At 43.1% G+C, this 14,680-nt stretch overlaps 1 protein-coding gene across 1 annotated transcript in view; it reads right to left on the bottom strand.

The window, feature by feature from the left end:
- The window catches only part of NPC1L1 (NPC1 like intracellular cholesterol transporter 1), a 124,806-nt gene that overhangs the window by 40,056 nt on the left and 70,070 nt on the right, over window positions 1-14,680 (bottom strand). The window contains exons 9-10 of the mRNA XM_029604184.1: window positions 10,594-10,731; window positions 7,016-7,105 (exon numbers count right to left, since the gene is read on the bottom strand). Of these exons, the coding sequence (XP_029460044.1) occupies window positions 7,016-7,105; window positions 10,594-10,731 (228 nt within the window). The remainder of the gene's footprint in view (window positions 1-7,015; window positions 7,106-10,593; window positions 10,732-14,680) is intronic.

The following is a 14,680-nucleotide window of genomic DNA, read 5'->3' as shown; positions in this document are numbered from 1 at the left end:
CCACTTGTCCATTAGTGGGAGTGGAGTTTCCCCCATGGCTCTTATTGTCTTATATAGTGAGGAGACTATTTTCCTAGTGAGATCTTTATCTGATTCAAACGCTGAGGGCACTCTTCATGTTCCAGTTTAAGAATCACCTCCTTTATCTGTGTGAGCACGAGATGAGACTAAGGTCTTACACCAAAGTTCTCTTGTAGTTCAATGGACAACCACCCTTCATCATCCTGCAACCAAATTTAGGCTTTCAGCTAAAAAGTTGAACTCTAGATCCTCAAAGGTAGCATTCTCTGAAATGTTCCCTGTTCCACACATAGGATCCTAGAGATAGGCAGAGCTTTGGAGTCTCAATGCATGAATGAGACAATGCTGCAGGGAAGAAGGCTTTAGTTTTGTTAGGAACTGGGCAATATTTTGGGGAAGGGGGAGTCTATTCCAAAAGGATGGGCTCCATCATACCCAGAGTGAACCAAGCTGCTTGTACTAACCTTTGAAAAGGACATAGGGCAGCTTTTAAACTAGAACAAGAGGGAAATCCAACAGTCACTCAGTAGTGCATTTCTTGGAGGGAGATATCATCAAAGGATACTAAAACAAAGGAGATGGGGCATCTCGATACAGAGGTTTGAATAAAAGCATACGTAGTCCATTTATCAATGAGTAAAGAACAGATTGAGTTAAAACATTCCAAATTATCTCTGTCAACTGCTAAGAAAGTTGTACATACAAATACAAAATGTACCTTGAAATGTTTGTATGCTAATGTCAGAAGTCTAAAAAGTAAGATGGGAGAGTTAGAATGTATAGTTCTGAATGAAGAGGTAGACTTAATTGGCATCTCAGTGACCTGGTGAAAGCAGGATAACCAATGGGACAATGCTATACCAGGGTACAAATTATATCACGACAGAGTGGATCAACTTAGTGGAGAGGGTGGTGCTTTATGTTAGGGATGGCATAAAGATCCTGCAGGAGACTTAATGCACAGCAGAATCTTTATGGGTGGAAATTCCATGTGTGATAGGGAAAAGTATAGAGGTGTGGGTATATTATCGACCATCTGGCTAAAATGAACAGATGGATGATGAAATACTAATAAAAATTAAGGAAGCTAATAAATTAGGCTGCAAAGTAATAATAAGAGATTTCAATTACTTCAGTATTGAATGGACAAATGTCACATCAGGACACACTAGGGAAGTTAAGTTTCTAGATGAAATAAATTACTGCTTCGTGGAGCAGCTGGTCTAGGAACCATGAGAGGGGGAGCCATTTTAGACCTAATTATTAGTGGAACACAGGATTTGGTGCAAGAGGTAATAGTAGTGGGGCTGTTCGGCAACCATGATCAGAATGCAATCAAATTTGAGTTGATTGGAGGGAGGACATTAAGTAAATCTAAAGCTCTAACATTTAACTTTCAAAAGGAAGACTTTGATAAAATGAGAAAAATAGAAAAACTAAAAGATGCAGCTACAAAGATAAAGAGTTTACATCAAGCATAGGTATTGTTTAAAAATACCATCTTGGAAGCCCAGACCAGATGGATTCCATACATAAGAAAAGGCAGAGGAAGACCAAACGATTGTTGACCTGGTTAAAAGGTGAGGTGAAAGAGGCTATTTTACTAGTAATTTTAACCTACCATTAAAGAAGGGAGGAGGAATAGCCTAGTGGTTAGAGCAGTGGGCTACAAACCAGGAGACCAGCATTCAAGTCCTGCTGTCACTCCTTGTGACCTTGGGTAAGTCACTTTACCCTCCATTGCCTCAGGTACAAAATTTAGATTGTAAGCCCTCTGAGGATAGGGAAGTACCTGAATGTAAACTGATGTGATATCTCAGATCAAATGTCAGTATATAAAAACTAATAAATAAATAATCTATTGTACCTGAAAATTGAAGGGTGGCCAATGTGACACTGATCTTTAAAAAGGGCTGATCTGGGAAACTGTGAGCCTGGGAAAAATCATAGATACTATTCTAAAAAGAATAAAATCACTAAACATATAGAAATGCATGGTTTAATGGGAAATAGCCAGCATGGATTTACCAAGGGATGTCTTGCCTTACCAATCTGCTACATTTTTTTGAAGGAGTTAATAAACATGTGCATAATGATGATTTGGTGGATGTAATCTGAATTTTCAGAAGGCATTTGACAAAGCGCCCCATGAGAGAGTCCTAAGAAAAACAAAAAATCATGGGATAGGAGGCAATGTCCTACTATGGATTGGAAATGATGAATAAGGTGATCAAATTTGCACACGCACCAAATTATTTTGTGTAATGAAATCACAAGCAGATTGTGAGAAATTGCAGGAAGACCATGTGAGACTGGGTATCCAAATGGCAAAAGAAATTTAATGTGGACAAATGCAAAGTGATGCACATGGGGAAAAGTAATCCACACTGTAGTTACATGATGTGAAGTTCTATATTAGGAGTTACAACCCAGGAAAAGGATCTGGGCGTCATTGTTGATAATATCTTGAAATCCTCATCGCACTGTGCGGTGACAGTCAAAAAAGCATAATGTTGGGAATTATTAGAAAAGGAATGGAGAATAAAACAGAGAATGACATAATACCTCTGTAATGCTCCATGGTGAGACTGCACCTTGAGCATTGTGTGCAATTCTGGTCACTGCATCTCAAAAAAGATATAGCTGAAATAGCAAAGATACAGAGAAAGGTGACCAAAATGATAAAGAGGATAGAACAGCTCCCCTATGAGGAAAGGCTAAAGAGGTTAGGACTGTTCAGCTTGGAAAAGAGGTGGCTGAGGGGGGATATGATAGAAGTCTATAAAATTATGATCTGTATAGAATGGATAAAAGGGAATTGGTTATTTACTCTTTCAAATAATATACAAGAATATTACACCAGCTTTAATAGAACTGCAATGGCTGCCAACAAAGTGGCATGCTTATTTTAAATGATTAGTTATTATACATAAACGTTTATATGCTGATTCATCCTGCATCTGAAAAATAAAACTACCTATATGAGCATTGCGATTCGCTAATGTACAATTACTTTCTGTTCCATCAATACATGATTTTAAACATCATAAAATACAAGACTGAGCATTTTCTTACATTGGGCCCAAGCTGTGGAATGCGCTCTCTTTAGAATTGTGTGAATATTAACGTGATATAACGTTTTTCAGAAAGAAGGCTGTTTACACGAGCTTTTAAAAACATTTGTATTATTCCATGTTTGATGATTGTATTGTAATGTTTTATGTTATGTTTTAATTATTTATAAATCTAAATCATAAATAATTATGTTTTAATTATTTATGAATGTAATTTATAAATAATTAAAACATAACAACATTATGTAATGGAAGTAGTGGAATATAAGAATGTTTATATTAAAAAATATAAAAACTAGGAGACTCTCCATGAAGATAGTAAGTAGCACATTTCACTCAATGCACAATTAAGCTCTGGAATTCATTACCAGAAAATGTGGAAAAGACAATTAGGGTAGCTGGATTTAAAAAAGGTTTGGACAAGTTCTTGGAGGAGAAGTCCATAAACAGTTGTTAACCAGATAGACTTGGGGAAAGTCACTAATTATCCCTGGATATTAGCAGCATGCAATCTATCTACTGTTTGGGATCCTACCAGGTACTTGTGACCTGGATTGGCCACTGTTGGAAACAGGATATTGGGTTTGATGGACCCTCAGTCTGATACAATAAGTCAACTCTCATGTTCTAATCTAACCACCCCCCCCCCCCCCCCCAACCTCCCCTTACCTTCACTCTACCAAAGGAACCCAAATTAACCTATCCAATGAAATAGTGTGGCTTTCTAATGCACTTTTAATAACATCACTCTTTATCATTATTGTTTTGAGCTTACCAGGTTGTGTTAGCAACACTATTATAAAACATGGGGCATACGTTTATCTTTTTCTTACAGGCATGGCTCTAGTTCTTTGGTGTTTTGTTTCATTAGTTTTTGTTGTTTCTCAGTTTATTATGTATGTTTTTATTGTACTCTGCTTAAAACATAGGACTATGTGGGCTAGACATTTGTAAAAAAATAAATAAATTTGTGTTTTCATTCATATTGTTTATTTTGTTTCACATAAATGAAATAAAATAAAATAACCACAAACACCCCCCCCCCAAAAAGAAGAAAACCTAAACAGAATGAAACAGCAGAAAAAAAACATATTGTCTATTTAGTCTGCCCATGCACACTAATTGCTCAGTTTTACAATCAGACCCCTAAAACACACACACATACACATTTCGGCGGGTACGTGCATACTTCACTGATTTTCTAGTACATATGAGATACAGAGAGTATGCATGTATTTTTGTTAATGAGATACACACATACTCTCTGTTTTCTCTTGTGTACTAGAAAGTCGGCGAGGTACATGCATACCCACCGAAACAGATGTAACAAATGCATATTCCTAGCACAAATGCCCCACCACAGAACAGGTACAACTTTTCAAAATGATTGTGGTGCTAAACTCTACACAAATTACCCTTCCGTGGACACAGTGGAGACGTTTGCTCAATATTCGGCTTGCTCAAGCACACCATAGAGCTGGCACCGATGGGTACAACGCAGACAACAGCAGTGCAAGCTTTCCCCACACACACACACACACACACACACACACACATGCTGTCCCACTATAGAATAGTTACAGCATAGAGCAGTGAGAGCTTTTCTCACACACACACTGCCCCACCACAGAACATGTGTAGCCCAGGCAGCAGCAGTGCAAGCTTCCCTGCCCCTTCCCTCCTCACACACAGTGCCCCACCACAGAGCTATCCAACCACTCAATCTTTTAGAAAATGTGTCTCAGGTCCTGGTGACTTCTAGAAAGGCTTCCACTAGGAAGTCCTATGGATTGAAGTGGAGGAGGTTTTCCATGTGATGTGAGCAGAAAGCCCCAGATCCATTCTCCTGTCCAACACAAAAACTGCTTGATTACCTTCTACACCTTTCGGAAGCTGGTTTGAAAAACAACTCCATTAGAATTCATCTGAGTGCAACTGGTGCATGCCACCATGGTGTAGATGGTGCACCCATCTCTGTACAGCCTAATAGTCGTATAGGCCTCCCTTAAGGCCTCCCGCTATGGTGCTAGCTCATCTGATGAAAGCTCCTTTTGAGCTGCTGCACACCTGTGATCTGAAGTATTTGATCTGGAAGATCATATTTTTGGTGGCGGTCACTTCAGCGTGCAGGGTCAGTGAGCTCCACTTATCCACCTTATCATGACAGGGTGGTCTTGCATAGGCACCCTAAGATCCTGCCTAAGGTGGTGACAGACTTTCATCTTAACCAGTCCATCGTCCTACCAACATTCTTTCCCATTCACAGCAAAGCGAAGAGCCCTGTACAATCTGGACTGCAAGCAAGCCTTAGCCTTCTATCTGGAGCGGTCAGTCCACCCAAAGTTTTGTTTCTTTTGATAGGATTAGGTTGGCCATTGCCATTGCCAAACAGACTATTGAATTGGCTAGCAGGTGGGACTGCATTTTGGAGGTCATATCAAGGCTCATTCTGTCAGAGCCATGGCAGCGTCAGTGGCCCACTTGCAAGCAGTTCCCATTGAGGAGATCTGCAAGGCTGTGACGTGGAGTTTTCTCCACACATTCTCATCTCACTATTGCTTGGATAGGGATGGCCGAAGCGACAGTAGGTTTGGCCAATCTGTCCTTCGGAATCTGTTAGAGGTGTAGAACCCAACTCTCTCCCACCTAGGGCCCGTTGTTTGAGTTCAGGCTGTGCCCCCCTCTGTTACCAACAGCACCATTGTTGTGCCTGTTGGCACCTGGTTTGGGTGTCTACTGATCCCCTTTTATGTTGGGGAGAAGCTTGTAGCTAGGGATTCACCCATGTGTGAGGACTAACAGCCTACTTGTTCTCAGAGAAAGCAGAGTTGCTTACCTGTAACAGGTGTTCTCTGAGGACAGTAGGGTATTAGTCCTCACGAAAACTGCTCACTACCCCGTGGAGTTGGGTTTCTCCAAATTTTGATTTATAACTAATTCTATATTATAAGACTGAAGAGAAACCCCACGTGGACATGTGGTATAGGGTATCCTGGGCATGCCCAGTGTGGCAAGTCAAAGTTCTAGAAACTTTGACATAAGTTTTCCGTGTTGGGACTCCATCTGATGATGTCACCCATGTGTGAGGATTAACATCCTGCTGTCCTCGGAGAACACCTGTTACAGGTAAGCAACTCTGCTTTCTCCTTGCAGGAAAATAAAATAAAATATGCCTATTTAGTTCTGACTCACTATAGATATAACTCCCTCACTCCAGATGAAGCTATCCTTCTTAGCCTGCTGTAATTTAAACTTTTGGCTCTCGCTGCAGCGAGGTCCAATAAAGAAGAAAGTATAGGAAGGAAAAAGAAAAAACATTTTCCCCTTTATTTGGCATGGTTTCTCTGCACGTGCACAGCTTAGCGCAATTTACAGTTCAGGCTTCCTTCTCTCCCCTAAGCCTCCAGTTCCCTCCTGGGCCTGGTCAGTTATACTCCTTTCCCAGGGACTTCCGCCCAGGACCAGGGTTTCCTGCTATATTAGATTTATGGTGGACCAGGACAGTTCTCTGGAGCCGTTCCTTTAAGGTGTTCTGGGGTTTTCTCCTGTATACCCCTTCATTGTGGAACTCCCTACCTTTAATTCTGTGTCTCGAAAAAGATTATCTGAAGTTTAGGAAATAACTTAAAACTTGACTATTTCTAAGGTTTTCCTTTGATATCCTACTTTTATGTTTTGTTTTATTTTGATACATAATGTTAATACCTTTTTGTACATAGATTTTTGAATTTGTTTTATCATGTCTTTTAGTTTGTCTTAATGGTTATTATATTTTATATCTGATTATATTTAATTGTATATGTATAATTTATGGTATTTTATGTACATTTTTTATACATTGCATTGATTTTTTGTAAGAAATGTGATTCATAAAAATTAATAAACTAAAATACAGTGAAACTGTTTCACCTGAAAGATACCTTTGGCATGGCTAGCTCCTGATCCAAACCCACTCGGACGTGCAATGTGAGGAATATCCCAGCACAGAACATAAAAATGAACACCAGCATCTGAGGAGAAACAAATGGTATGCGCACTGAAACACGAGTCTCCATCACACATGTTCACGTTACTATGATATTTCTACTACTACTTTTATAGCGCTACTTGATGTATGTGGCACTGTACAAAAACATACAAGAGACAGTCCCGTCTTGTTAGAGCTTACAGTCTAGTCAAGACAAACATACAGGGCAAAAGAGATTTAGAGAATTTTGTTTATTAAAAAAATAATTAAAATCAATAAGATTGTAAGTGGGATAATCAGGGGTTAAGATTTAAAAGCAGCCTCAAAAAGGTTGATATGCACTCAGGGGTAGATTTTCAAAAACGGCGCGTTTGTGTACTTTTGTTGGCGCTCCAGGCGCAAACAAAAGTACGCGGGATTTTAGCAGATACGCGCGTAGCCGCGCGTATCCGCTAAAATCCTGGATCAGCGCATGCAAGGCTGCCTATTCCGTGTAGCCGGCGCGCACCGAGCCGCGCAGCCTGCCGCCATTCCTTCCAAGGCCGCTCCGAAATCGGAGCGGCCTCGGAGGGAATTCGCTAACACCCTCCCCTCACCTTCCCCTCCCTTCCTCTACCTAACCCACCCCCCCGGCCCTGTCTAAACCCCCCCCTACCTTTGTTGGGGGATTTACGCCTCCCAGAGGGAGAAGTAAATCCCCGCGCGCCAGCGGGCTGCTGGCGCACCTAGACGCAACCCAGGGGCGGTTCTGGAGGGCGCGGCCATGCCCCCGGACCGCCCCGGGCCGAAACCACGCCCCCGGGCCCGCCCCCGAAATGCCGCGTCCCGCCCCGAAAACGGCGCGCCGCTTGTCCCCGCCCCCGACACGCCCCCCTCGGAAAACCCCGGGACTTACGCGAGTCCCGGGGCTCTGCGCACGCCGGTAGGCCTATTGAACATAGGCGCACCGGCGTGCAGGGTTCTTAAAATCCGCCCCTCAGTGTGGGTGTGCTTTGTTCCTGCAGGAGGAATTTCAGCAGGTGCAACCTGTGGATAGCCTGCACTGAAATTTAAATTTGGCACCAAGTTTCACATCCCAAGGGCCAAATACATTAAGTACGGTACTTATCCAATAGGTCACAAAATGGTAGAAATGTGGATACTAATCTTATGAAAAAATGTCATGGGCTGTTGTATGTACACAGGAAGGACCATGACTTAGTGTTTAATTCAATGAAGGCACCATCAGTTGCATGGCATCTTCTATCACCATATTGGGTCAGTACTGGCTCAGAGGGGAGTGCCCCCCAAGAGTTTGCTGGGCCATTGGGTCAGTATTGGCTCTGAGGGAAAACCAAGCTTAATGCAATGCTGGAAAACTGGGTCATTGCTGGCTCAGTGGGAAGAAAGACCCTAGTGCAGGAGTGGGTAAACTTTTGGACCTGAGGATTACACTGGGGACCTGATCCAGGTGAGGGGTCTGACTGAAGAATGAGAGGGGAAGCCTCCAGAGTCTCAAGAGCCAGCAGTGATATCGCTTTTGATTGAAAATGGTAAGCTGTACCGGCTGCCGATGGGAAAGGACTCAACTCACCTCCGTGGGCTGGGTCACAAGCTCTTGCAAGCTATAATTTACCAGCTCGGCATTAACACCAAGGGTGCCTCCTAACACTCTGCTGGAGCATGGGTCAGTACTGCTTCAGAATAACGAGTGTCCCCTTACAACACACTGAGATACTGTACTGGGGCATTGGGTCAGTACTGCTTCAGAATAACGAGTGTCCCCTTACAACACACTGAGATACTATACTGGGGCATTGGGTCAGTACTGTTTCAGAATAACGAGTGTCCCCTTACAACACACTGAGATACTGTACTGGGGCATTGGGTCAGTACTGCTTCAGAATAACGAGTGTCCCCTTACAACACACTGAGATACTGTACTGGGGCATTGGGTCAGTACTGCTTCAGAATAACGAGTGTCCCCTTACAACACACTGAGATACTGTACTGGGGCATTGGGTCAGTACTGCTTCAGAATAACGAGTGTCCCCTTACAACACACTGAGATACTATACTGGGACATTGGTCAGTACTGTTTCAGAATAAAGCGTGTCCCCTTACAACACACTGAGATACTATACTGGGGCATTGGGTCAGTACTGTTTCAGAATAAAGAGCGTCCCCTTACAACACACTGAGATACTATACTGGGGCATTGGGTCAGTACTGTTTCAGGGGGAAGTGTCCCCTTACAACACACTGAGATACTATACTGGGACATTGGGTCAGTACTGTTTCAGAATAAAGAGTGTCCCCTTACAACACACTGAGATACTGTACTGGGGCATTGGGTCAGTACTGTTTCAGGGGGAAGTGTCCCCTTACAACACACTATACTGGGGCATTGGGTCAGTACTGTTTCAGGGGGAAGTGTCCCCTTACAACACACTGAGATACTGTACTGGGGCATTGGGTCAGTACTGTTTCAGGGGGAAGTGTCCCCTTACAACACACTGAGATACTATACTGGGGCATTGGGTCAGTACTGTTTCAGGGGGAAGTGTCCCCTTACAACACACTATACTGGGGCATTGGGTCAGTACTGTTTCAGGGGGAAGTGTCCCCTTACAACACACTGAGATACTGTACTGGGGCATTGGGTCAGTACTGTTTCAGAATAAAGAGCGTCCGCCTTACAACACACTGAGATACTATACTGGGGCATTGGGTCAGTACTGTTTCAGGGGGAAGTGTCCCCTTACAACACACTGAGATACTGTACTGGGGCATTGGGTCAGTACTGTTTCAGGGGGAAGTGTCCCCTTACAACACACTGAGATACTATACTGGGGCATTGGGTCAGTACTGTTTCAGGGGGAAGTGTCCCCTTACAACACACTGAGATACTGTACTGGGGCATTGGGTCAGTACTGTTTCAGAATAAAGAGTGTCCCCTTACAACACACTGAGATACTGTACTGGGGCATTGGGTCAGTACTGTTTCAGAATAATGAGTGTCCCCTTACAACACACTGAGATACTATACTGGGGCATTGGGTCAGTACTGTTTCAGGGGGAAGTGTCCCCTTACAACACACTGAGATACTGTACTGGGGCATTGGGTCAGTACTGTTTCAGAATAAAGAGCGTCCCCTTACAACACACTGAGATACTATACTGGGGCATTGGGTCAGTACTGTTTCAGAATAATGAGTGTCCCCTTACAACACACTGAGATACTGTACTGGGGCATTGGGTCAGTACTGTTTCAGAATAATGAGTGTCCCCTTACAACACACTGAGATACTGTACTGGGGCATTGGGTCAGTACTGTTTCAGGGGGGAAGTGTGCCCCTGCTGCGCCACCAACACTATTTCCTGCATCACTCCGGGTGTTCCTTGGAGGTCTCTAGTGCAAGTACTGGCCAGGTCCAACCCTGTTGAACTTCTGAAATATGAAGGAATCTGACTCTACCAGAAAGTCTCCCTGGTTCAAAAGATGAGGAGGGAGAGCAGACAGATAAGGAAGGAACCCAAGTCTGTACCCACCACCGGTATCCTCACAAAACTTTTCAGCAGCAAGGGGGCATAGAATTTCTTCATAAACGGGAGCAGGAGGCCCTGTGAGCGTTTTTTTATTTTCTTCTTCTTAAGCTGGACACAGCAACAGATGTCAAACCGAGATGCCTAGGTGAGAACAAGGAAGAACAGTAGCCACAGAAAGTATTTTTAATGAAATATACTCAAGTATTATAGCAGAGAGTTATAATGGACAGGTATCTGACACCACAATATTGTTTTTTCTGCTACTGCCCTGGATTTTACACAATGTGATATTTCCTTCACCTAGAGAAATGCTGAGGAAATGTCGCACTTATTATTAAAAATACTACTCACTCACTCACACACTCCATTGTTTGTGGCAAGTTACATAAAACCCTGCATAATTTACAACAATATCACCAACAAGGATCAGGCTATCAACAGATAAGCATTATTAGAACATTTCTTACACGAAACACGGCATTGCCTGTTTAAACAGATATGTCTTCAATTTCTTCTTATTTATGACACGAAATGAAACACAACTGAGCTGGAAGTGTTTTCCAAAGAGTGGAAAGCTGACTGGAAAGCCTTCTCTTGAGCTTAGGTCAAGCGAACTAACTTAGGAGATGGAATATCTGAATGACCAAGACTTCCAGTCTGCAGTGTGCATGATGGCCAATATATTTTTTTAGGGCAGAGCTAACACCCAAAAGGCACTTGATTGTTTAGTGCTTTGTGCACAATAATAGCAACCTTGAATTTTATCTGCCATGTAACTGGAAGCCAGTGTAAGGATTTTTTAACGCTGGAGATGTGTCCCAGTAAGAATATGAGCAGCTGTATTCTGCCCAATTTATAAAGCCTTGATGGTGATTTTCTGGAATCCCAATGTAAACAGAATTGCAGTAATCCAAACCTCATAACACTAGGGATTGCAACACAATACAAAAATCTATGGGGCGGATTTTAAAAGGGTTACTCGCATATAGTACGCATGTAACAGCGAAAATCCGCTCCTGTGCGCGTGGAACCTATTTTGCATAAGCCCGGTGATACGCGCAAGCCTCGGGACACGCGTATGTCCCGGGGCTTGAAAAAAGGGGCGGGGAGTGGGCGGGGCAGTCCGGGGCGGGGCGGGACCAGAGCCTCCAGGCACAGCGGCCATTTGCTTCTGTGCCCGGGATCGCGGGCTGGTCGTTGGCCGGCACGCACAACCTATGCATGTCCGGAGGCAGGCGCAACTTATAAGATAAAGGTATGGGGGGGTTTAGGTAGGGCTGGGGGGAGGGTTAGGTAGGAGAAGGGAAGGGAAGGTGGGGGGGGGCGGAAGGAAAGTTCCCTCCGAGGCCGCTCCAATTTTGGAGCGGCCTCGGAGGGAACGGAGGAAGGCTGAGCGGCTTGGCGCGTGCAAGTTGCACAATTGTGCACCCCCTTGCACGCGCTGACCCTGGATTTTATAACATGCACGCAGCTGCACACGCATGTTATAAAATTGGGCGTACATTTGTGCGTGCCAGGTTGCACGCACAAATGTACGCCCGTGCGTACCTCTTAAAATCCGGCCCTATATGTGATAAGGAGGGCTTCAGCCTACATATTAATCATAGCTTATAAAAGGCATTCTTAACGACGTTCTTTACATGGGAATGGAAAGACCTGTAACTCCCTCTTGGGAGGAGGGTTCTAATACAGGGGTCACACAAAGTTCCAGGGCAATCTTTAACTTCCTGGACCTCTTAGCTTCCTTTCCATCACCAGACTATTGACCACTGGGTGCCGAGGTTACACTGGTGGGGAGAAGGACATGCCCAGGTCTTTCTCATGTAGTGCTCACTCTCACTAAGCTTAGCAAGCTGGTTCTTCAATGTAGACAAGAACAGGCAAGAAGCTTGGAGTGGTGTTCAACATAAAAGTTTAAAGATGAATTTTCAAAGAGATGCACGCATACAAATTACGCATACAAATACTGTAGACCATATACGCTACTAAAGTTGCTTGAAAAAAGGTGAACACACACATACTTTTCAATACACGAATAAGGTTATTTGTTATTTGGTTAAATATTATTATTACTTTCTATGTTCCTTGTAATAATGTTCAATGGTTGATTGTTATTGTTTCAATGTTCTATTTAAAAAAAAACCCCGGTCTAACCTCCCAGACCAGGGCAACCTTCTCGTTACATGTAAACCGGATTGATTTGTATTGCATACAGGAATTCCGGTATATAAAAAAATTAAAAATAAATAAATAAATAAAATTAGCAGATGTGCATGCACAATAGCACATATTTGCGCACATCCTATTTTATGTTTAAATCTGTTTATTGATTTCAGAAATTTACTGGGGAACCAGAGGTTCAACCACTCTCATCTGCTGGAGTCAGAAAAATACTGAAGGGAAGTAGAGAGTGCACCATCTTATAAGGGGCCGCCCTTCAAGTTTTTCTCTGACTTCATCTGCTGGAAGGGGGACATAACCCACTGTCTGGACTGATCCGGGTACCTACAGGGAATTTGTTTAAATCTGTTTATTGAGGTCATTTGAACACAATATGGTCAATGAGAGCCATGAGCGAGAGCATCCACATGCTATTTTATAAACCTCAAACATACACAGTCAAGTAACGATGCGTGAATAAATTTGCTTGTATAAAAAGGGGCAGGCCAGGGCCATTTCGGAGCAGGACCAATATTTACACATATAAGCTGCTATTTTCTGCAAGCAATTCGCAGATATGCTCCACTTATCCGGACCTAGGGTCACTAATATATTGCTCAAGTTATCTGGAAGGTTACTACTTTCCAGAGTTCATTAAAAGTTCATTGAGTTCTGAGTAAGGGGAGAACCCTCGCATTCTGCAAGCATTCTCTTTGTTAAGGAGGGGTTTTGGGGGGATGTTTGTTGCAGATTGTTTGATGCATGAGGGAAATAGGATGGTGATAGGGGGGATGAGGAGAACTGAGGCTGTGAAGGTCGAGGTAATGGAGGTGGTGCATTCCCTCCACGGGGAATGGGTTGGGGATTACTGAGAGTCTATAAAAGATGCCCCCAGACATCTGATTACTGTTGTCTTGAGCGTCCTGACACAATAGTGCTTGTGAGTCATCCAAGGATTTCTACAACAAGGAACAAAGAAGGTTCCAAGTTGAGAAAAGGGTTTGGTGGCCTACCAGAGGGAGGACACCCTATAAAGAAAAAGGGGTAAAATCCTTGTCTGGGAAAGCTCCAGTCTCTGAACTGTTTAGGTAGGATGTTGCCCGAAGGCCTTGGGACTGGAGTTGGGTGCGTGGGATCCCCCCTGCTCAACGAAGAGTGAGAATTTACTGAGTTTGTTTATTTCCTGTTGTACCGTATCCAGCTATTCATTTCAAGATTCTACTATTTTCAGCTGTTTCTCATTTGGATTTACAAATAAAATTCATTATGAAATCAACACCAGTGTGGACATTGGACTGTGGTAATCTGGTGGTAAGACTTCCCCTAGGCCTTCCAGAGTCAGCCTGGTCCCTACTGATCCCTGGTGGACTTTATCTAATCCCAGGGCTGCAGCAGTGGCACTCACCTCCCTCTGTAGTCTTTGAAGGTGACCCTGAGGAAAATGTGGTTACAAAAGTGCTACTTAGCCGGATAACTAAGATAGCCAGATAAGTCTTCAAACACTAGTTATCCAGCTGACTTATTCATCCGGCTAGGTAGTGCTTTTCTTTTACCTATCCAGCTATCTTACTTAGCCAGGTAAGTCTTAAACAGCGTTACTTAGCCGGATAAGTAGCGTTTTTTGAGACTTTTTTGTCTAAGTGTCAGCTTAGACAAAAAATAAAATACATGTGCTTGCGCATGTCCATATAACTGTGTATATGGGTGCACACATGCTTGTTTTAAAATTATCCTCTTACTGTAACTTAAAAATTAAGATCCAAGCCAAACTAGCAACAATCATCAGGATACAGAGCAAAATGAAAACTCCAAGTGCCACAAATTCTTTCTCCATCTTATCCCTCTGAATCCCTGCCTTTTCCCACTGGTGGGAAAGTAGAAAAATCTATTTTTCAAAATAGGCAGGGAGATGGTGGCGGAAAAATAACTC

The sequence above is a fragment of the Rhinatrema bivittatum genome, chromosome 5 (genome assembly GCF_901001135.1).
Source record: "Rhinatrema bivittatum chromosome 5, aRhiBiv1.1, whole genome shotgun sequence".
In the NCBI taxonomy this organism is placed as follows: Eukaryota; Metazoa; Chordata; class Amphibia; order Gymnophiona; family Rhinatrematidae; genus Rhinatrema; species Rhinatrema bivittatum.
Note: the sequence above shows the minus strand (reverse complement) of the source record. Positions and strands in the feature narration are given on the sequence as shown.